Raw genomic sequence first — 23,993 nt, 5'->3', positions numbered from 1 at the left:
AAAGAACAGGGAAGAAATAAACTTGTGAATCCTGTTAATAAGAAACTTGAAGTATTCTCCCTGTAGACCTTACTTCCTTATATCCCAAGCCCCCTTTCACTTACTCTATGTTGCAAATGAGGACTTTACCCTAGGATCCTTAGTACAAGGAGAGCAGACACTCTGTTTCTAGAATTAAAACATTCAGCAGTATATTAGTCAACACACACTTTCTTTTTCTCTTTCTGCTACTGCTCTATTGCATTCAGAGAAACACATTCCATCAAACAAAGTTCTCTCCTGCTGAAACCCTGTTTTACTTAACTATGTACATCAATTTCTGGCGAAGAGAAAAAAAAAAAAAAGGAAAAGTGCTCCAATTCTGTGAAGCAGAGGAAACAGTGTGTTTGAGAACAGCATTTGGATGTATCTGTTTATTGAATTTAATCAAGTACATATCATCTGGGTAATGGTTTCTGGCTTTTCTTAACTATTCAGTAAACAGAAAGATATGCAAGAAAATGCATCATTTCTAGCAACTATGGGCTTTATTTTGTAATTCTAAGACAATCTCTGATATCTGGAAATCATTAGGTTTATGAATTCTCCATGTTACCAATAAAAGATGTTGGGTGATAGGTGGAAGAGAAAAAGACTCCCTCCAGGTGAGGCAACAGCCTTATTTCTTCCTTTCTCCATGGCATCATGATTACATTGCTTTCAATGTGCGTCAGCGATGACATTTTCTCCCAGCTGAATTTTTTAAATGTCAGATTCGTTGAATTATGATTTGCATGCAGCAAAAGCCACCCCTTTAGGAGTGGTGTTCTATGAGTTCTGACAAACACACAGTCATAGAACCTAAAACAGTTAATTATGCTCAGCTTGATGAAACTTCTTTTTCAAGTTTCAAATAGGCTCCTTCTTGATTCTAGGCCTTCCTTTTGTTATGGGTTATTCTATAAAACTTACAATTGTAAATTATTTCTTTCCTAATTTTATATGTAGTTTTTGCCCTTTTTAGAACCCAGAATCACCTTTCTCAAGGACTAGAAACCATCCTTTTGAAGTATACTGACCAGGAAAGATGGTACCACTATCTCCTAGTTATCCTGAGAAGTCAAGGGACTCACTAGATAAAAAGCCAATTAGCAAACTCAGATAGCCTAACTACATTGACCAGCCTCCCACCTAAAGTCATCCAGTACTTTTCCACTAGCTCACCCAAGAGCTTTAAATTCTCCTGCCCTTTGTTTCAGTGAACTTCTGGTTCCATATCCTTCACCTATTGCAATAGTCTTAAATAAAATCTCCCTTACTTCTTTAATTCTGGTGGTTCAAGTTTCTTCTAACATACCACTATTACAATAAGTTATGGAACATCAATATTACCACTGAAATGCCCAGTGCTCCTTTGTAGTTAATATCTTCCCTCAAGTTCAACTCCTGGCAATTATTCTCACTTTTGTCCCTATAGCTTTGTTTTTTCTAGTTTGTCAGTGAACTGAAATCCCACAGCATGTTGCCTTTTTTATCTGTGATTTGTTTGTTCACTTATCATAACACTATTGAGATTCAATATGCTTCTGCATGCATCAATGGTTTATTTTTTATTGTTGTAAAGTATTACACTATATACTACCACAATTTATCTATTTTTCCAATTCATAATTAGAATTTGACTTTGGCTTTCGTTGTATCAATACTTGTCTTATTTAAGACATTACTCATCATATTCTGTTTTCTAGATATATTCTGAATTGAGATTAGACTTGCCAAAATGGATTTTGCTTTTTCCTTCCCACAAAAAGCTGAGATTTTCCATGGTCTCAACTAAAAGACTTCTTATATATCTAGGTCAATAAAAGAATAAATAAACCAGCAACCACTTTGAAAACAAAAATAAAACTCTTGTAAATTTTTAGAAAAAACAACACATGTTTATAAATTGCTCAAAATTAAACAGCAATGTGAGATTTGCTAAAATTTTATCGTAGCCATTTTTTTTTTGCATAGATGTTGTGTCCTAAATAGTCATCAAGTAAAAATTGAGGTAATTCAGCCAGATAGTATACTTCAAAGCAGCTTAGCTTCCAAGCCAAAAATATATAAATAATTATACACCCACAGAATAGGGGTATTAGACTATGAGATAAATGTGAAAGAATATAAGCTGCTTCTTCAAAATATGCTTTAAAAAATTCCTATTTCTGTATGTGGGCTAAACTTACATATGTAGTATATATTAGATGTGTGAACTTCATTATTTTAGAATTCATTATAAACTTTGTATGCATTATGCTTTGTTTTTCTGTGGTTTTTGCTGTTATTTCTTGTCTTCTTCTCAGACTTTATCTGGCACTGAGTAGAATTATATGGGAGACTATGAATCTTGGGGCATTAGGGGACTTGGTCTTCTCAAGCTAGAAAAAAAAAAAATTCTTACTAAGAAGTTTCCTATGGCATTCCCATCACTTTTATTCCAATTCTATAATGTAAACATGTAAGCTGGCATTTTAAAACATTAAATAAGATTTAACCAAATTATTTTTTTTCTGCTAGTCTCATGTTACCCTCTCATGTGGTATCATTCATGGTCTAGACCAATATTCTCCCAAGAATGGGTTATATGATATAGGTGTTCTTCGAATGTGATTTTCTAGTTACATGATTTTACAAGTGAGTGAGTTAATCAAATGAAGATAGATCAATTGACTATGTGTGTGTTAAATGTATGTATATGGAAATTCATTTGTGAAACACCAAGAGGAAGTATTGATAGCAAACTTTCTAACCTTGTTCAGTCTAGACAAATGATTCTGTAAACACAGGTGAGCAAATGCTGGTCTGGGACTGGGAGCTGACTCGCAAGAGAGGGAACTGATGAAGTAGAACAGTACTGTATCACACTGAAAGTCAGAAGGCTGGTGTCAATCCTGGACTGGCTGCCATCTTTGTCAGGAGTCCTAGATTGGTGACTCAGAGCACAGCCTATGTGCATTTGAATCCTTTACAGAACCTTATTTCCTAAGATGACTTTGTGCTAGGTACCTCTCTATGTCCTCATCTATTGAATCTCAAGGAGTTGGAGATTTTACCTCAAGGAGTTGTCAGTTCAGTTGATAAAATAAAAGTGCTTTTGAAAAGTACCTGATAAATGATAAGTTGTAAATATGAGTCACCTTTTTCTTTCTTTCTTTTTTTTTTTAACCAGTGTTTTTTTTTTTTTCCTTCCCTCCCTCCCTTTCTTTCTTTCACATATTTATTTGGGGCAAGGGATTGAACCCAGGGCCTTGCACATGGTGACTTAGCACTATGCTACTGATCTACACCCACAGCCATTATCATTGGTTTTCAAACTTTGAACCTTGACCCACAATGACCAACCCACACTGTGACCCAGTATAAAAACACATATATAGGAAAGTAAATACTCCAAACTTATAGGTTAAGTGAAATAATTCTTAGTTATGCTATACATCATAGGGTATAATATTTTCTGTTCTCATTCTCTTCTATTTTTTTTTCACTTATTCTCTTTGTCTCCTTACTCTCTTCCATTCTACCCAACTTATTCTATCCTACACAACTTACTATATTCTGCTGTCTTCTGTTCCATTAAAAAAAAAAAAAAAACCCAAAAACCTGTCTTGATCCTCAGAATGCAAGACATTAATTTTGCTCTATGACCTGCTAAGCATCATTAAAACTCTACCTTCAATCCTTCTATCTATACTCATTAAAAAACTTATTGGATTTGAAATGTTTTCAAAAATTCAGATTTAGAGTCTATCCCTGAGCTGCTGAATAGGGATCTGCTGGTGTTTTTAGCCCCAGAATCTTTCTCTATTTCTCTCTCATATATACGATTCTGCAGACAATGAATGATCTTTTAGATTTCTTCTAATTCTACAGTTAAAAAAATAACACTTAAAGAGAAGGCCTCTGCTTAATTTTTTACTTTTTAAGATTTAGTTTGTATTCAATAAATACAACACATACTTATATTCTGACATAAATTCGCCATCTAAACAGATCTAGAGAAAATAAAATTTCAAGAAATTATTCCTTGATAATTAGGATAATTCCATGTAGCTTCCTGTATTTGTCAATAAGTGTTAACACTCTTAAAGTTATTAAAAGTAACAACTAAAAACAAGTCAAAGTTGATTTATATAGTTTATGTTGTCACTTTCGTTGGCATAGATGAGTTATTTGAAACATTTAAAATTGGTCTAACATTCTTCTGCTTGAATCTGCTTGTTCTATAGAACAGATAAGAGCAGTTATAATTCTACCTCCATTCTAACAGAGTTTGATGACACAACAAATTGTATGTCAGGCCTTCTGAAATAGTCATTACTTGAATGTAGAGTATAACAATATTTATGTTTTATAAATATTCAAATGTCATTGCAAACATAAAAATCTATTTCATTGTTAGGATTTCTGTAGTGTGGATCACAATTTAGAACATATTTACAAATATTATACATATTATCAGTTATTAGGTACATTATTAGTTATCACATATTAAAACACCATTTTAAATGAATGTTTTAGAATTAAAATGAGGATTTTATAGTGTGAAATACTTATGTAAAAAATATTTAACTTGATTGGACAATATGTACTTCTAATAATTGGTACTTGGAGTTTCCATCAGATATCTAGATCATTTAAAGAGTTCATAATCAGCAATAAATGCAAATAAACTTCCTTCATTATTACTTCAACGTAAGCACACATTTCTAAAAATCACAAGGAAGTTTTTTTTTTTTTTTCCATTTCTATATGTTCTATGACCATGAATTCTAGAAGTATTCAAAAACAAGTCTTTCTGGCAGGCTTTCTCATTAGTGTCCATGTACATGGACATAACCTTCTGACAACTCTACATAATTATGTTAACCCCACAAGCAAATGCTTGAGGGCTTTAATCAAAAGAGATGCAACCTCAATTGCTTTAAAATGAACTTGGGAGGTGGCTGTATCTTTCTGTGATTCTCACAGTCCTGTATAATGCATTGTCATTTTATGAATGAGCAAGGCTTCCATATTCATTCAACAGATTTATACCCTTTTAATTCCACCTTTTGGGGTTTTTGTTAGTTTGTTTGTTATATTTTCATATCTTCAGGATCTTTTGGTGATAGATGCCATGGTTGTCACTTGTTTGAAAGGCTCTTTCCCCTCTTTTTCTGCATTCCGTTCTCTCCACAAACAGCTGTATCACACCTGTCATTCTGAATGGTAAAGATGTCTTTGGCTGGTAAAACTGTGCCTGTGGTGCACAGAGTGGCGTTAAACAACTAATTAGCAGAAGTTGGGCCATCATAAGGTTTGGGGCTGTCCATCAAGCCTGTGACCACTGCTGACACCATCAGCAAAATTGTCAAAAGTGGTTCTTCCTGTGAATACAACCAAGTCCACTTGTTCTGTGGTGAAGAAAGAATTGGCAGAATGTGTTCATTAAAAAGTAAAAGAAGGTGATGGCCAATCTTTACATAGTGCTAAGTAATTGAAAAAATACTAAACAGGTAGAAAATTTATTAACTGATTCAATTGTATCTATTGAAGAAATATAGGAAATTGAGCTTAAAACTTCTTCATAAAGCTACCTACATTATTCAAGTACATTATTGTACCTTTGAAAAACAATACTGAGGTGCATATCTTTTAGTATTTAGGGACTGCATGATAACAGAATTAAAGCAGGAATATGTACTTATCTAGTGAGCCAACTGTTAACCAACATGCTTTCTCTACTGGTTGTTATATATGCAATCTTTCCCAGTGAGTGACTGAGATGTAGCACATTATTCATCATTTTTTCTCAATTCATTCCATTTTTAGGGCAAATCTGTATGTTACCAACAATAAAAATATTTTGATATGTCATGAATTATTTCTAAAATATGTATGCAAGAATATAGGCATTTAATGTGTGAGGGTGTCTTTGAGTATATATTTTAACTCATGAGATATTTTAGAAAAGTCTTGTTTTTATGAAGAAAATGAAAATAAACTGGTTTATTTTAATTTAGTTAATTATTAGTAAAATAAATTATTAAATGTAAATACGTTTACACTCTCAAATGTTATGACAAAAAATTGTAATTGCTGTGAAGTGATTCACTCATTGATTATTTTAATTTTTTAATCACCTACAACACCTTGTCTAAAGACTAACATTTATTTATCAAAAACTATGTATATTATAGTCCATCAAGAACAAGAAAATGCAGGTATATGATATTCATAATATAGCAAAAACAGTATGTAGTGTATTTTTTTTTTTTAGAAAACAAAAGATAAGACAAAAGCAAGTAAGACTAAAGAAATGAATGGTTTGGTTTTAATTTTCTTTTTGTGTTTGACAAAAAAAGATAACATTATCATTTTCATTCTACTCTGCGCCACTGGTTGGTGACCTAGACTCCAACCAACAGGAAGGGGTTATATTTACCTTGGAAACTATTGTCTTGAAATAGGTTATGAATGTAAAATTTAATACATATAGTAATATGGAACAGAATTAGCTTTATTCATTTACGTTCTCTTCCCACACACTCTTCTTAATCACCATATGACATATTTGTATTCTATTATTTGCCTTACAATATTTGATACAAATGATATTTTTATGAAACCAATTGAAATTTAACTTGTATGAATTTATTAATCCAGAAAAACTTATGTTATAAATTTATATAAAATGTCAGAAATATGTTCCTTATCAAAATGGGTTTCTCAATTTTGCTGGGGAGATTTAAAGTAGTGGTCCATCCTAGGATATCTTAATCAACCATCTGCACCTATGAATTTCACACCCATGAAAACTGCCACCTTTCCAAGGTCTGGCAGCTAAAATTCACACTCATTTTAAACCCTTCCTCCAATCTTCTAACTCTTAAAGCTAAGATTTCCATCTGACATTGATTTTCGGATTTCATTTCTACAAGGGAAGTCTTATCTCAAAAACTCATACACTGAACACCAAACCATTTTGTAAAAATTCCTTAGCTCAAGCATCAAAAACAGTGACAGGGAACAGCTACTCATACTGAAATGCAGCCTTGTGTAAATTCCAATAACTATGAGATATTTTCATATAGATTGCAGAATATATAGATTGCGGAATATAGACAGTAAAATCTCTGTATTCTGTGCTGTTTCATGGTAAAGAAACCGGATATAGCAAGAGGGAAATGAAAATAAAATTTATAGAGCAAAGATGTGTAGTAAAGTATATATGCACTTGGGTTTCAAAATAATACATACTTTTTCATTTCTGTGGTTTTATTTTAACCATTTTGGTATTCTGGGTATCAGATGACAGAGGTATGCCAGGAAGAGAAATCTTGAACATGACTGTTAGTTTGAATTCCACACTGTATTTGAATCCTGATTTAAGAAAGAGCTTCAAATATGAACCATTTTCTTTGACACTTGCTTGGAAAAACACTTTTTATGCAGTTTGACAAGAGAATCATATCACTCCAAGATCAGAAATCCAAATCAAATTCTATTGCTATCAATAGTTATCACTTTGACCTAGACCAACTATTCTTTCTCCTGTCTTCAGGTTGTATCTCAGTAATATTATTATGTAATTTCGGACAATCAGCTGTGAGAGTTTGTATGTTTGTTTGTAATTAAGACAGCATCACATTAGTTATCTTTGCAATTTTTGAACTTGTGATTGTTATTATATTTCAACCCCACTAACTAATGTCTGAATTTTGATAAGTTACATAACCTCTATGTCTCAGTTTTCCCATCTGCAAAATAAGAATAATAATTATACCCACCTAATAGGGTTGTTGTCAGGGTTAAATAAGCAATATTTCAATAATTATAAAATAATATTCCTTTTTCTAACATATCTCAAAGCAAGATGCATGTTAAAGAAATCATAAATAAGCATTTATCAGGATTTAATTGCTTACATTTTTCCGTGTTGGCAATAAGTTGTAGAATTATTATATTTAGTGATAAATTAGAAGAATTATAGTAATTCATATAAAATTTTTAGAGTAGTGTCTAGAACAAAACTATCTCAATAGCTGATGTGAACATTTCTCTCTAAATGATGACTATCATACCTAAATTAAAAGTGATAGATTAAGAATGATAAGTTAATGATAAAAATCTTGCTAGTTACATCAGTCTACATATATCACCTATGTTCAGTGAGAAAATTGAATACAAATATAAGCACAAACATACATGTACATTGTATTTATCTATCTTTGGATCCTCAGTATGTTATGAGAAGCAGCATATATATTTTATTAATTGTTATTAGAATAGATAACCATGTGATATAATTTCTTGTAAGTACCTCATTGTATTGTGCACCAATGTGAATATGCATAAAACTATGGAACAATATACTTAAAAATGGCATAGATGATAAATTATGTATTTTATAACACTGTTTAAAAACAAAATAGAATGAAAGATTACAAATTTCTATATCCAGCTGTGGTGGAATAATTGGTTACTGAATTGCTCTCCTAAAATAATGGAAAAAGAAAAAAAAACATGGATGATTTTTCCATTTTATTGTAGATGAATCCATGTTTTTTTAAAGTAATAGTTTTTTTAAGGTAAAACAAGCATGGAAATATATCAAATTGAGGAAAAGTAGTTTAAAAAGGAAAAGATCAATTAAACTGCCAATTTAACTAGATTACACCAGGAAACATTGTCTCCTCTGTCTACCTTGAGTAAACGGGGATGAACAAAATCACTCCTCCAAACAAAGAGATGTGCATATGCTTTAGCTCAATTAAAAAAAAAAGGAAACTTCTAAGTCCAAAAGAAAGTCATCCATTAATTTCTCCAAAACTAGGTTTAGAAAAACATCATTTTTTATTCAGTGTCAAAAATAACTATTTAGCAGTTGGACTATTAACCTAGAGAAAAAGTTTACTATTGATTTTTTTATAAACGTATTTACTTAAAACTAATGTAAGCACCAATATTTAAATGTGATAATAAAAGAGATCAGCAAAGAAAATATCTATAAAAGTTAATATAGAGCATTTAAAATCATGAGGAAAATGCAAATCACTCAGTACTAAGATGGTCTCAATAGAGATACAGCATACCTCGTAATGGCTTTCTTCACTCTCCTGAATGTGGAAACCCGCAGAGCTGGGATAATTCTGAGGAGTGACAGGAATATTGTCACTTTTGCTGTGTGAGTTACACTGAAAGAGATTACCAAATAATTGTGACAAACCACTCTACGTTTAGAGTGTCTACTGATGTCTACTGAGAGACAAGACTGTTTGCTATGAGCCTAATAATGGAATGCCATTGGAGCTAACACGTGTCTACACTAGTAGATACATGCATTATTAGCAAGCTTTTACAAAAAGGTAAAAAATATACTCCAGATAAACAAATTGTCAAACTGTTTTTACAAAACTGAATATATGGTTTCGTATTTTTAAAGCAGTATTTATCTATTTATTTATTTATTATTTTTAAAGACATTTTTTGGATGTTGATGGACCTATATTGTATTCATTTATTTATTTTCATTGCTGAGAAAAGACCCCAGTGCCTCACACATGCTGGGTAAGCGCTTTAACACTAAGCCACAACCCCAGCCCTTAAAGCAGTATTTATTTATGAAATGTATGACTTCAGTAGGTAATTACAGGGTGCTACTCTCTGTGGGAGGTAGGACCTAAGAGCTTGATTGATATTATATAAATATTCACTTCTAAAATAGATATCAAAATTATTCCACTTACCAACGGTAATATGAGGGCATAGTATTATTTTTCCCCACAAGGCCATGTTCGTATTTTTTCTTTTTTTTTTTTTTGTTTGCCAACTATTCCATATTTCCTTCTATAGCACACAAAGGCCTTTATAAATGGTATATGTGAAAAAGATAAAACTGATAAAGTTTAGTATCTTAAAATATTAGTTCACTTTTCCTGTTCTAAATATAATGTATTTTTAAAAAACAAGTTAACTAAAATAATTCACTTGGAAGTGGATGTGAATTATAAAGCCTAAGATATTAAATTATGCTTGGCCTTTCTCTGTAAAAATGTTAAAATGGGTGCTTTCCATATTCCTTACAAGAGCTTTCCATATGAAAATAAAACATATAAATTTCTAAGTTCTTTGTTTCCTTCTTCCTTAAATCTCTTCACAGTGTCAAGGCAATATATTGTTTTTTGGTGTGTGTGTGGCGGGGGGAGTATCAGGGGTACTCACACTCTTAGCCACATACCCAGCCCTTTTTTATTTATTTTTTATTTTTTTTATTTTGAGACAGGGGCTTTGTAAATTGCTTAGGGCCTCCCTAAATTGCTGAGGCTGGCTTAGAACTTGGGATCTTCCTGCCAACGCCTCCTGAGCTACTGAGATTACAGGCATGCATCACCTTGCCCAGCAAGGCAATACATATTTAAAAGTATTGCTTCTTGGGCATTTGTATGGCATAACTTTGTAATATCTAAGTTTTCTATTTTAATAAAAAGATATTGTGTTTCCTCCAGAAGAGGTGCATCATTGACATATATCCTTTCTTCATCCATAAGATACAATACATGCACGCACAAGTTTTTATATTAAGGGGAAACAAACTATTTTTTTTTCAAACTAGTATGCCATATTTTCTCTAATTAATAAAATGTTACTTTACCTATCTCAATGAAAAATCCTTTAGGAATTTACTGTTAGAAATATTTTTAGAGGTTGGAGGGGAATGGAAGGGGCATGGGATTAGAAATGATGGTGGAATGTGATGGTCATTATTATCCAAAGTACATGCTTGAAGACGAGAATTGGTGTGAATATACTGTGTACACAACCAGAGATATGAAAAAATTGTGCTCTATATATGTAATAAGAATTGTAATGTGTTCTGCTGTCTATGTAAATTTAAAAAATATATTTTTAAACGCAAATTACTTTTAGAATTTAGTTTATTTAATTCACTGTATTTTCACTTCAGGACCATTATAGTAAACATTTAAATATACTTTTAAACACTGGATATCAAAAGGGTACACTTGTACATTGCTGGTGGGACTGCAAATTGGTGCAGCCAATTTGGAAAGCAGTATGGAGATTTCTTGGAAAGCTGGGAATGGAGCCACCATTTGACCCAGCTATTCCCCTTCTCGGTCTATTCCCTAAAGACCTAAAAAGAGCATGCTACAGGGACACTGCTACATCGATGTTCATAGCAGCACAATTCACAATAGCAAGACTGTGGAACCAACCTAGATGCCCTTCAATAGATGAATGGATAAAAAAAAAATGTGGCATTTATACACAATGGAGTATTACTCTGCATTTAAAAATGACAAAATCATAGAATTTACAGGGAAATGGATGGCATTAGAGCAGATTATGCTAAGTGAAGCTAGCCAATCCCTAAAAAACAAATGCCAAATGTCTTCTTTGATATAAGGAGAGTAACTAAGAACAGAGTAGGGTCGAAAAGCATGAGAAGAAGATTAACATTAAACAGGGATGAGAGGTGGGAGGGAAAGGGAGAGAGAAGGGAAATTGCATGGAAATGGAAGGAGACCCTCAGAGTTATACAGAATTACATACAAGAGGAAGTGAGGGGAAAGGGAAAAATAATACAAGGGGGACAAATGAATGTCAGTAGAGGGGGCAGAGAGAGAAGAGGGGAGGGGAGGGGAGGGGAGGGGAGGGGATGGGGGATAGTAGAGGATAGGAAAGGCAGCAGAACACAACAGACACTAGTATGGAAATATGTAAATCAATGGATGTGTAACTGATGTGATTCTGCAATCTGTATATGGGGTAAAAACGGGAGCCCATAACCCACTTGAATCAAAGTGTGAAATATGATATATCAAGAACTATGTAATGTTTTGAACAGCCAACAATAAAAAATTAAAAAAAAGAAGAAGAGAAAACAAAACAAAACAAAAGAAATGTTTATGCAAAAAAATAAAAAATAAAAAATAAACACTGGATATCAACTGTTTTATTTATTTTTGTTTAAGAGAAAGAGCTATGCACATCTAGAAAGGCACAACTCAACTCTTAAACTCCAAACAGCCATATTATAAACATTTTATCATGAAAAATACTTTTTATGACTGTCTCCTTACAAACAACTTGATTTTAATCCTGTTCAAACCTAGTAACTCTATGTTACCTCTAGTAACTCTATGCAGGTAATTCAGTGAATGCAAGGACATTTTGCTTGCAACCTGGATAACATTTATGCATAGTTTGTAAAATTGTTGCTTTTGATCTCTTCCATGCTCCTAAATTTGTCTGGACAACTTCATTATTACCTATGAGGACCTTTCTTGGCTCTCTTCTCCATACCAGAAAAGTGGGGGTATGCCTTTAAAACAGTTATTTTTATCTTTAATGATTCTGGATATTTTAATTTCTCAAATTCTGTCCTGGCCTCTCCTCATAGGTATTCATGTTGATTGATTTTTTTTAAACATTTCATTTATTATGCAGTTTTTCTTCTAAGAAACATTTTCTAAATTCCTGTGTCCCAGCAGTTGTTCACACAACTGTTCTATCACCTGGGGAGCATCTTAAAAATGTCAATGACTGAGCCCTGCCTCACACCTCTTAAATTAGAGCACAGGCATAAGTATTTTTTAAATACTCATGTAATTCTAATGTGCAGCCAGAGTTAATCCCTGGGTTAAGATTAAAATTTCTATGATCCTCAGGACACTATTTTGAATCTTGGACTCACTCTTTTTTCAATCTGATATCTTTCTCCTCAGCGTTAGTTCTTTCTTTAACTCCTCATATTTTGCTTTGCTTTGTTTTTTCATGGATATATCATAATGTCTTTGAACCTAAAAACAACTTTTACCTGCATAATACTTTATACCTTCACATGAAAGAAACAATAAGTTAAACAGAATTCTCTACAGATAAGTAGGAATCCTTTAACAGATGGGGAATAGAGAGATTAAGAAATATCCATTGCCATTTAAGCAAGAATTTGCCCAGTAAAAGCACTCCTAAGTGACAAGACTTGGGTCGTTCCCACTCTGCTAACATCTCCCTCAATGGGTTCATCTATTTGCACATTCACTCATTTATTCTGGTCATTTGCTCTTTGACTGATATTCAATCATTTGCTGATTGCATACCATATTAGGATTTTACTAGCTCATCAAGATAGGGCATTTAATATCGATAATAGTCCCACCCTAGCAGTGAAACCATACATGGAAACAGATTGCAAGGAAGAAAAAATAACTAAATTATTAGATTTGAAACATGGTTAGAGTCTTGAAAGATCAGCTGATCAGAAGAGAATGGTTAGCATGCATTCAAGACACAAGGACCTACATATACAAAGGCTGGAAAAATGAATTATCAAGAGCCATGAGAAGTTTCATAGTATTTCGACCACAGAGCATGTGAAGATGGATTTAAGCATAGACAGAAGTCATTAGTGCATTAAAATCAACATAGAACCAATGAGACATTATAGAATTGGACTTCATATAAGGGGTGACTACCCAGTGAGGGTGCCATTATTTCTTTGCTTCCAACCATACCCCAAAGAAACATGAAACATGAGCAAAATGAATGTATTTGAAAAAGGACTATGACACTGAGGAAAGTTCTCCCATCCCAGCAAAATTCTACCAAACCTCTCCTGTGTCTAATTTCGGTGCATCCTCTACTTGCAGAATAGTGAATGCTAAATTCTCAAAGAAAATATTTAACCCACTGTTACTCCCTCACTTTTTAGAATATTTGAGAGTTATGATGTAAATTGCTTCTAGGAATTACAAAGCTATAAATCAGAGCAAAACAATTAAAGTATCATTGAAAATAATATTTTGAGATCAAATATTATAACTAGCCAAAACATTAAGGAAAAAAATCTAAAGGAAAAATCAATTTAATCACAATGAATCCTTCCAAACAAGTTTCTACCTCAGGAAGAGTTGCTATCTAAAACAGATTTATTTTAAAAATTTTAAGATTTTTTTCCACCAAAAATGTTTACTGTTTGCCAAATTAATGACTATATAATGAACTATGCTTAAAATGGATTTGCTAAATCAGATTTAATATTGCAAGGTGCATATGGAAATCAAACTTGAGAGTTCTGCAGCTCAATAACAACAATCATATTAAATGGAAATTACTGAAACTACATTTGTTTTATACTTTAAAAACCATTTGATGCTTTCCTTTACCTGTGATTGATAGCCTGTATTTTAATATATGGATAAATCTTGCTTTTCCACAACACCTATTGAACTCCTTGTGAAAACTGTTATTCACTACCTATAGAAATACCCACTCAAACTTGCCACATAAACAGGTACTGTAGCTCTTTTATTTTTGACACAAATTCCTAAGAAAGCAACTCATAGCCACAATATCAAGAGGAAAAAAGTCAATAGTAGCAAAGCAACAAAAGGCTTATGAAAATCACATAATCATAAATAAGACACACCTGTTTTCTTTGCTAAAAATGGTGGTTCTTTACATTTTTCACCCATCTCTTGGGGAGCAGCAATATGCACTATTATTCCACAACTCCTCCTACCTCCTTAAAAACTCAAGGTTGTTTGCTAAAAATCAATGGCACTGTTATAAAATTCTTAGGATCATTATAGAAGTAGTAGCTTCATATTTTGTGCTATAGGTTTCATTAAATAACAATTCTATTTGTTAAAAAAACTCCCACTGAAATGTTATTTCTTCCCATTTTAACAAATAAGGATTTCTTTCATGAAGAACTATAAAACATTCTTAAGAGTTTTGATACAAAAATTCTGAAGAAAAAATTCACATTTGCAGAAAAGAATCTATATTGAAGAATTTCCTACACTTAGTGTCTCCAATTTCTGTCCATCCATTTAGAGAGATTCACTTGTATCAGAGATTTCACCACCTCTTTCCCACTGAAATTGCTCTACCCATGAACAACAAGGATTTTCATGTTCATAATTCAGAGGTCAATTCTCAGTCCTCATCTAACTTAAAATACTGGCCACTCCCCTCATTTGGATGCATTTTTATCACTAGCTTTCTAGGATACCACCCACTAAAGGTTCCTTCTTTTTTCACATGTTCTTTCTGGAATAATTTAGCTGTTTATGTAGTTATTAAAAATTAAAGGACTAGAAAAGATGAGGCCTGACCACTTCTTTAGAAGGTTCCCCCCCCCCCAATGGTGTTAGTAAGTATGACAGTCATGCACACACAGAACAGTTCCTGGCTGCAAAGTTCCTTCTCAAACACATGTGAACAATTTCTAATGCATAAGTAGACAAAGAAAGACCTCTATGCACCTGTCCTAAAAAATGTTATATCAAAACACATACTTTTATAAGTGCTCCAAGAAACTGTTTAAATTTATACTCAAATTATGCATAGTAAGTTATTATTTCTGAAAAATTGTTCTAATCATTCAATTTTCTGTAACCTAATCTGTCTCACATCAGGACCTGGAGCCTGTATCCACAGCCTTCTGCCTAATATTTTCTATGTATCCTTTGCTTTAGGATAATTTTTCTTCTATCTTTCATCATGATTAGAAAACAAAGTGAAAATGCTTATTGGACTTCATTGAACACATATGTATTCAGCTTGGGCAACACATGCTTTGATTTAAAATGCAAACACAGTATGATAAATGTTAAAACCAAATGTTATACAAATACCTTATCAAATCATAGTAATACAGATGGCTGAAATACTTGTCAATTTTAAGGTAGAGATTGCTTATATGAAGTAAGAGAAAGGCAGACCACAAGCAGATAGGAAGGGGAAGCCAGCTGTACATGTAGTATACACAGAGCCCATTTATTTTTAAAAATAATTTGTTTTGTCTCTCATCTTTATTTTTTTTAATTTGAGACAACTATCATGAAATGTTAGCATGTTTTGATTTTCAAATTTGTGAACATAGGTGTTTTCCTTACTTCTTTTACTCTTTCTGACCTTTTCAAACACTTGACAATGAATAAACACATACAAAAAATATTATTTGGTTTTGTAAAAAATCTGTGCCATCCCTCTCACAAGATTATGGACAATGCTTTTGAAAGAGTTTAATAACTTATTTCTTAACTCATGCACCTTCAGAAATGAAAAACTATGTGCTTGGTAGGTCCTCTCTGATTTGACTCACAATCCATCCTCTCCTTTTTTGGTAGGAAATATTTTTGTAAAGCCAGGTTAAGAGCATACTGATGCTTCCTTCTGCTGTGGTACGAGAGCTTTCAGTTCATTCTCTACCCCCCTGTAAAAGTAATTTTGCCTTCTTTCACTTCAAGAGGAGATGTGCTCCTCCTCTTGAGTTTGTTACAAGCACATAACACAAAGCCTGCAGTATTAGTAGTATACTTTATAAATATATTAAGGAGAATAGAATGGAATCACCATGTGACCCAGTTATCCCACTCCTAGTTATATACCCAAAGGACTAAAAACAGCATACTACAGTGACACAGCCACATTAATGTCTATAGCAGCTCAATTCACAATAGCTAAGCTATGGAACCAACCTAGGTGCTCTTCAATAGATGAATGGATAAATAAAATATGGTACATATACACATTGGAAAATTTCTCAGCCATTAAAAAAAATGACTTTTTGACTTTTGCTTGTAAATGGATGAATCTGGAGACTATCATGCAAAGTGGAATAAGCGAATCCCCAGAAAACCAAAGGTTCAATGTTTTCTTCGCTATGTAGATGCTAACACACAAAAAGGGGTGGGGAAATAGAAGTTCAGTAGATTAGACAAACAGGAATTAAGGGAAGAGGGGAGGGATAGGAATAGAAAAGACAGTATAATGAATCTAACATAACTTTCCTATGTTCATATATGAATACATGACCAGTGTAACTCCACATCATGTACAATCACAAGAAGGGGATCCTAATTAGAATAAGTTATACTCTATGTATATATGTTAAAATACACTCAAATGTTTAAAAAAATTATAAAAGCAAAAAAAAAAAAGGAGAAAAAAGACTAAATTTTTACAAAATTGTATGATAATTTACATTCATCTATTTTGTTTTGACTTCTCTCTGGGTGATGATTTATTTGCAGTCAGTCATTTTTCTTTTTCATTTTCTATTATTTATTGACCCCACTAAATGAGCTACTTGAAAATTAGCATTTCTAATACATGAACTTTATATCACACATGTTATTTATTTATTTATTTATTTTTTAGAAACAGGTCACAGTGATACTGTAATTTGAAAGTTTTCACAGTAGGAACATTAAATAAAGCATCGGTTCAGTCATCATGCTTTTCCCCTCCACCTGGTCCCTTAGCAGTTCATGGTTAGAAGTAATTTCACCACAGTAATATGCTAAAATGTAAGTGAAAAATATTGATTTTATCCACTGCCTATATAAAAAAAATTAGGTCCTGTTCACTTTTGGGAACTACCACATTCCCCCAAGAGCCGACTTTGTAAAATTGATACTCTTTTTTTCTTCCGGGGGAAGTAGCCCCATTTCTACACTTACGCAAGGTGACTGGAATCTGCTTCAATACCATCAGGAACCTACCCTCACCCCACTCATTTTCTGTATGTAAATTCTCTTGATCTTTTTCAGGCTCCCCATTTCAGGCCTCCTTTCAATCTAGGGTCACCTTTTTTATTCCTTATTGATGCCTCAGAGGTAGCCCCTCTTCTCTCCTCTCCCTCAAAAATGCTTCCTTTCCTTCCTGTTCCAAAAAGCTATTTCCATTTTTAATCCAGATTTGCAGAGAGATTAGCCAGATGGAGGTAGTCACAACTGCTCAATGAACAGTGAGAAGTTGACTATTGCAAGTGGGATTTATGAGAAAACAAAAGCTGATTTTATATAGTATTTTGGCACAGGCCATTAAATAGACCAGTTGGCTCCCTCAATTATAGTCCCTATGATCAAGTGAAGTTAACAGATAAAAAGATAAATATCTTATGGTGTACTTTGTTGTTGCAATTGGGCTACTTTTAAAGCATTAATGTGATATTTACCTCAATTTACAACATTATAGTACAATAATGGAAGCCATGTGTTCCAAAACTGTTAAGATACAGGAAAATTTCATATGCAGAAAACATCTTAACCAATATAAGAAAGGATTTGGAAAAAAAATCTAAGAATGTGAAATTAAAGTCTGAAGAAATTCAGTCAACTGAATGCCTGATGAAACTTTTTTTTTCTGGTTTAGAAATCCCACCTTTATATGCTATTCTAAATTTAATGGTCTCTGTCATAGCCGAGCTGACATTTTTTAAGCAATTTTAACAGTTTTATAAAATGTATAGGTGCCAAGCACCATAACCAAGAAATAGCTTTCTCCCTCTGTGTTATTACTTAAATGGTATTTCAGAGCAACCTTTTGTCATAAACATTTTGGTTAGTATAAAGTTTTAGCAAATCTGTGTGTTGTCTATTCCTTGAGAATGTGAGTTCTTTTTCTTTTTTATGTGTTTATGGGCAAAGCTTTTCTTAAGGGACTATTGAAAAGGGCAGCAACAGAGATAAATGGAGACAGGGATAGAACTGGTAGTATAGATATGTTCCAAACATAAACAATCATTCAGATTAGGAAAGAACTAGGTGAATTTTGCCTCTATTTCTGCACACAACATTTGATAAAATTGGGGAATAAGGATAAAGAGTTTTGCATTTTTATAGAATTTTTGAAAATTTGATCAAGAATAAATAATAGCATTCTGTGTCAAAGTTACTCAGCAAGTCCCTCTAAATATGCAAAAGAGCAAATCTTTATGAACTGAATGTTAACTGTGCCAAAGAGAGCTCAAGGTAGAGATGCTAGGGTTCTGGGCATGGGAATGGGAGTACAATTTTGCTTAATAAATAAATACATGGAACTGTAAATCCTTCATAAGCAAATACTGCAACCTCTCTAACTCAATATAGATAAACTGGATGCATTTTTAGGTCATTATTCACCAAGGAAGAACAATGTAAGACCACCTTTATGTAGATCACAAAATGTTATAACTGCCTCTGTAAATATTGCCACCTTTTCTTTAAATTGTTCATAGATGTTATATAGAGTTTTATGCAATTTTTTGACCCAGTAGTTATGGGCATACATTGAAATAAAATTTCCTCAGAAAGTATACTTCAAATACTAATGATTTATGCTTTACAATTTCTCCATTGGTCCCCCCAACTCTTGTTTTATTACCTTACTGTAAAGCTACTTCACAAGAGCAATAATGTATTGAAAGCTTTTAAATTCTAAAAAGATTATACATTATATACTGGAGCAAAGCACTGTTAATGTAAGTTGGCGTTGCACATTGCAAATTAATTTTGCATTTTAAATAAATAGAAGCAGGCAATGTGGTACTTCAGAACTTTCCACACACTTACAAAGAGATGCATTTTTCAGTGCCAAATTAATTAAGATTATATCCAAAACAATATTTTGCAGATCATTTAAGTTCAAGAGCTTTATAATGTTTTGAACAACCAATAAAAAAATGAAAAAAAAAAGTTCATTTTTAAAAATTTATTTTCATAAAACCCCTTAGATATTTATACATTTATCACTAAACTGTATTTATACCTCAAAAAAAAAAAAACTAAAATCTAAATTTCCTCCACACAAATAAAATTAGATTAACTAAAAGCATCCTTAAAAGTCCAAGCATAATGGAAGAAGTCCTGTTTTAAAAGTGTATGCTGGGAATCTGAGGGTAAGTCTTTCTGTTATGTTTTCAAACTGAACAAATTCATGGAATGCTACATAAACAATTGCCTTTGCTTATTTCTACTGGTATTTAATTTTCATTCTAGGTAAGTAATGCTTAAGAAGGTACAAGTAAATGAATTTTTTAATTGGTTAAAATTTCCAAGAGTTTTGAAAAAGTGCAAAATATAGTATTAAAACTAACTTATTAGAAAAGAGTATTATAGTTTTATAACATGTTTATAACTAGCATCTATGACATTAAGATGTATACTTGAGTCTAAAACCAAAGGGAGTCCAGGAATATAATGATGGGCTCTCCATACAGTAAATATTCTCCTATAAAGAAGCAGCTATCCATGAATTGCATTTATATGTGTGTACACACACATTAACACATGTACCATACTTATAAATATATGTTTATATTTGTATTAAGGGAATATTTATTATGCATAATTGACTTCATTAATTGAATACTTTATTTTATGAAATATTTTAGCTTAAAATATATAAACATGAAAAATTGTATGCTATATAAATATGCATTTATAAATTTATCCATGAGATATAAATAAACCATATATGCAGTAACTTAATGTAGTTAATATCTAGCATAAATGTACCCTGCATTTTGAGGTAAAATATTTCTGAAAAAAATATTCTGAGAATTATAATTGTTCTTTCAAGAATTGTATTTTTCTCTGGTAAAGAGAAAAATTTAAATATCTAAATTGAGCTTGTCTTCATAATATGAAAAATACATTAAAAAATAAGCTTTTAAAATAATATTAAACTTGGCTATCTGCATGCCAGTTGTTGGAAACAAGTCTGTAAGTCAACTTTCTGCCAAAGGCATCAAATAACAAATTCAGAGATTCAAATCTAGAGTGCTTTCAAGTAAATTCAGAATTCAAGGCTGTGCTAGTTACTTGAATACTGCCTTTTCAAGGCAGATTCTTAAATAAATTCAATGGCTTAATATTCTTCTCTTCCTGGAAAAATTTCTAAAACTGACCCATCTTCTAAAGCTTGAACTAGTATATGTAATAGTACTGTGGTGTAGGGGTGGGAGCACAGTATGCTTTGTTGTTTTAATTGCACACTAAAAACTAAACAACCAGGATACCTGTAATCCCTGCAACTCAGGAGGCTGAAGCAGGAGGCCAGCAAGGTCAAGCCCAGCCTGAGCAATTTAGCAAGGCCCTGTCTCAAAAAAATTTTTTGAAAAAGGGCTGCAGATGTAGCTCAATAATAAAATGCCCCTGGTTCAGTCCAGAGAAACTATTCTTTGAATAGACTATTTCAAAATGTATGTTTCTAAGTTTAATATTTCATATTTTGATCTCACATATGCAAATTTTACCGTATCTTCATCTGAGTAAAAATGAACAACTTTCTCATTACTGATTGTAAAAGTGATGTCCTAATTCTGGAAAGTACCAAATGGCACTCAGGGGGAATTAGACTAGAACCTCAGCTATACTACAATCTGAACTCCTCAGTGTCCTTATCTGTAAAATAAATTTAGATTAGAGAATTTACTTCACTTCTCCAAGTCTCAAACCGGTGTGGTGGTTTCGATGTAAGATGCAAGAAAGTTTAGAGGTGAAATGAGTAAGTTATAATAGCCTTAACCTAATCAGTGCATTGATCCCTTGATAGGGATTAACTGGATGGTTATTATAGGTAGGTAGGGTGGCTACAGGAGAATGGTCATAGTGGCTTGTCCTTGTTGAGTGGAGCTCCCTTTCTGCTTCCTGGTGTCATGTCTTGAGTGGCTTTCCTTTGCCACATTCTTCCACCCTGATGTTCTGCCTCACCTCAGGCCCAGAAGAATGCTCTCAGCCATCTATGGACTGAGACCCCTGAAACTATGAGTCACAAAATAAACTTTTTCTCCTCTAATTGTTCTTGTCAGGTCTTTTGGTCACATCACTGAAAAAGCTGACTAAAACATGTAGTCCATATGTAATACATTATTTCATGTATCATCCTAAAACTATGGTAGACTTTTGTTTTTTTTAATAGTCTCTAACTTTAGAACTTCATAAAAGGGTGTACATAATTCAATTGTGTCATATTTATAGGGGTGTTTTACCCCTATATAGCATTCTTCAATATAGAATGATAACTGTTTGTTGTAGAATAGCATATTTTTAATCTTATAGTGGTTCTACTTCTGTTAAAACCATTTGCTCATTGCAGTGATATTTCAAAATGTGTATTACTCTATTAAAACTTAGCTTTCATTTTCCATCTACATCTAGGGGGTGGGGGGCAGGCTATTAGGGATTTAACCCAGAGGCACATAAACACTGAACCACTTCCCCAGCCCTTTTTAGTTTTATAATTTTGAGTTAGTAAGTCTCTAAAGAACTTAGTGAGATCCTAAGTTGCTGAGGGTGGCTTTGAACTTGGGATTCTCCTGCCTCAGCCTTCAGAGTATCTAGGATTATAGGCATGTGCCACCTTCCAAGGATCCATTTATATATATTTATATTACATATATTTTTTATCTTAGAATATTTATTTTTTCCAAGTTACTTATTTTATTTAAAATGATTAAAAATGTTAATTCACAGAACTATATTACCTGGTAACATATTCCATATGTGAGCATTATTAAGACAACTTATGTAAAGCAAACATTAAATTATTTTTCAAGATTATATCCCATTTATTTTTTTTAATTCAGAAAGAGAAAAAGATCACAAAGGACTGATACCTATTGATTATAACTCCATTTATTGACTATACATCCACTTTATTTGCAGATATAAATTGGTACTTCAAATATCTTTTGAAATATTTTAAGATAAATAGAGCCAAATTAAATAAACTAATTACAGTGACATTGAATGGAAAGTCTTCTACAATTTTAGAATTTATCTAGCTGTGCCTGTTCAAAAGGCTAGAGTGTTTCTAACGTCTATTTTTAAAGTTAAAGTTCTGTATATTTTAAGGAACAAAACTGAGAAACATGCTCACTTTCAAGATCTTAGAAATGTTTCTTCTTATGGAATTGGGCAAAGAAACCCTGAGGGAATATAATTATACAAACAAAGAAATATCTGCTAATAGAGTCCGTCTTTTAAATTAGTTTGTCTCCAAGCTCCAAACTAATATAACTTCAGCAAAACCACTTTACTGTTCATCTTTTAATCTTCAGGTGATAGAATCTTAGCACTTAGATGACTTAGAGTCGTGAACATCTCTCATTTGTCCTCAGGGAATTGTTCCCCTGGAGAAGATAGGTATGAAAGTGAACCAGAAATGGACTACAGAAACACAGACAGATAAATCTACTTAGAAAATGTATATTAACAAATATAAAGCATAACTGTATAAAAATGTATGATAAACTATATGATTCAAAATTCTACTCAGGAAACATATAAAATGCTATAACTTGTAGGAGGAGTCTCCCAAATAAATTCATTAATTCGTCCAAGTACTTAATAAGTTGGTTAAAAAAAAAAAACATTTGGGCTGGGGATGTGGCTCAAGCGGTAGCGCGCTCACCTGGCATGCCTGCAGCCTGGGTTCGATCCTCAGCACCACATACAAACAAAGATGTTGTGTCTGCTGAAAACTAAAAAAATAAATATTAAAAAATCCCCTCTCTCTCTCTCTCTTTTAAAGAAAACCATTAGAAATAATAATCTCTTTAAGGAGTTTTCAGTATTCGAAAGGTGGTCATTTTAATAAACTCTCTATATCCCCCAAATATATTCAGCAGCATATGTAGATATTCTTAAAAATTTAAAATTGAAGGGGAGAAATAATAGAACTTGAAAATAGTAGGATTCAATTGTGTCATATTTATAGGGGTGTTTTACCCCTATATAGCATTCTTCAATATAGAATGATAACTGTTTGTTGTAGAATAGCATATTTTTAATCTTATAGTGGTATTAAAATAAATACATTCATTGTAGCTGATTGAGGTTTCATATTTAAGCTTATGATAGATTATATGACACGGAGAAGGGAGAAATAATTCAACATGATTAAACAATATATAGAGAGGAGATTTTGTAAAAAGATTCTGCTAGACTACTAACATGGTATCTTTTCCCTACTATTTGATTGCCAAGAGACCTAAGATACACAGAGAATGAAATCATCAACATTAATTTGTGTTGGTTTCTTATCTCTATGACAAGGTATTGTTTAAATTAGCTCTGTAATCCAAAATGTTCTGCAATCACTCTAACTACTGTGGGACATGTTAAAAAACAAAATATGACATTCTCCAGATTACGGAGGCTCAGAGCTTGTGGGATGTTTGTGTGCATGTA

General features: G+C 32.5%; 1 protein-coding gene across 8 annotated transcripts in view; it reads right to left on the bottom strand.

The window, feature by feature from the left end:
- The window catches only part of Pcdh9 (protocadherin 9), an 874,581-nt gene that overhangs the window by 548,319 nt on the left and 302,269 nt on the right, over positions 1-23,993 (bottom strand). For 3 of the 8 annotated variants that reach the window (XM_058586100.1, XM_058586101.1, XM_058586103.1), the window contains exon 3: positions 9,099-9,200. The exons of 3 other annotated variants lie outside the window; for them this stretch is intronic. In XM_058586100.1, coding sequence (XP_058442083.1) covers positions 9,099-9,200 — 102 coding nt within the window. Of the gene's footprint in view, positions 1-104; positions 169-9,098; positions 9,201-23,993 lie in introns of all 8 variants that reach the window. 2 more of the 8 variants (XR_009228802.1, XM_058586104.1) reach the window with 1 other exon arrangement.

The sequence above is a fragment of the Marmota monax genome, unplaced genomic scaffold (assembly GCF_021218885.2).
Source record: "Marmota monax isolate L192 unplaced genomic scaffold, Marmota_monax_Labrador192_F-V1.1 WCK01_AAM20220418_F8-fsc00049, whole genome shotgun sequence".
In the NCBI taxonomy this organism is placed as follows: domain Eukaryota; kingdom Metazoa; phylum Chordata; class Mammalia; order Rodentia; family Sciuridae; genus Marmota; species Marmota monax.
This window is presented reverse-complemented; position numbering and strand designations above follow the sequence as displayed.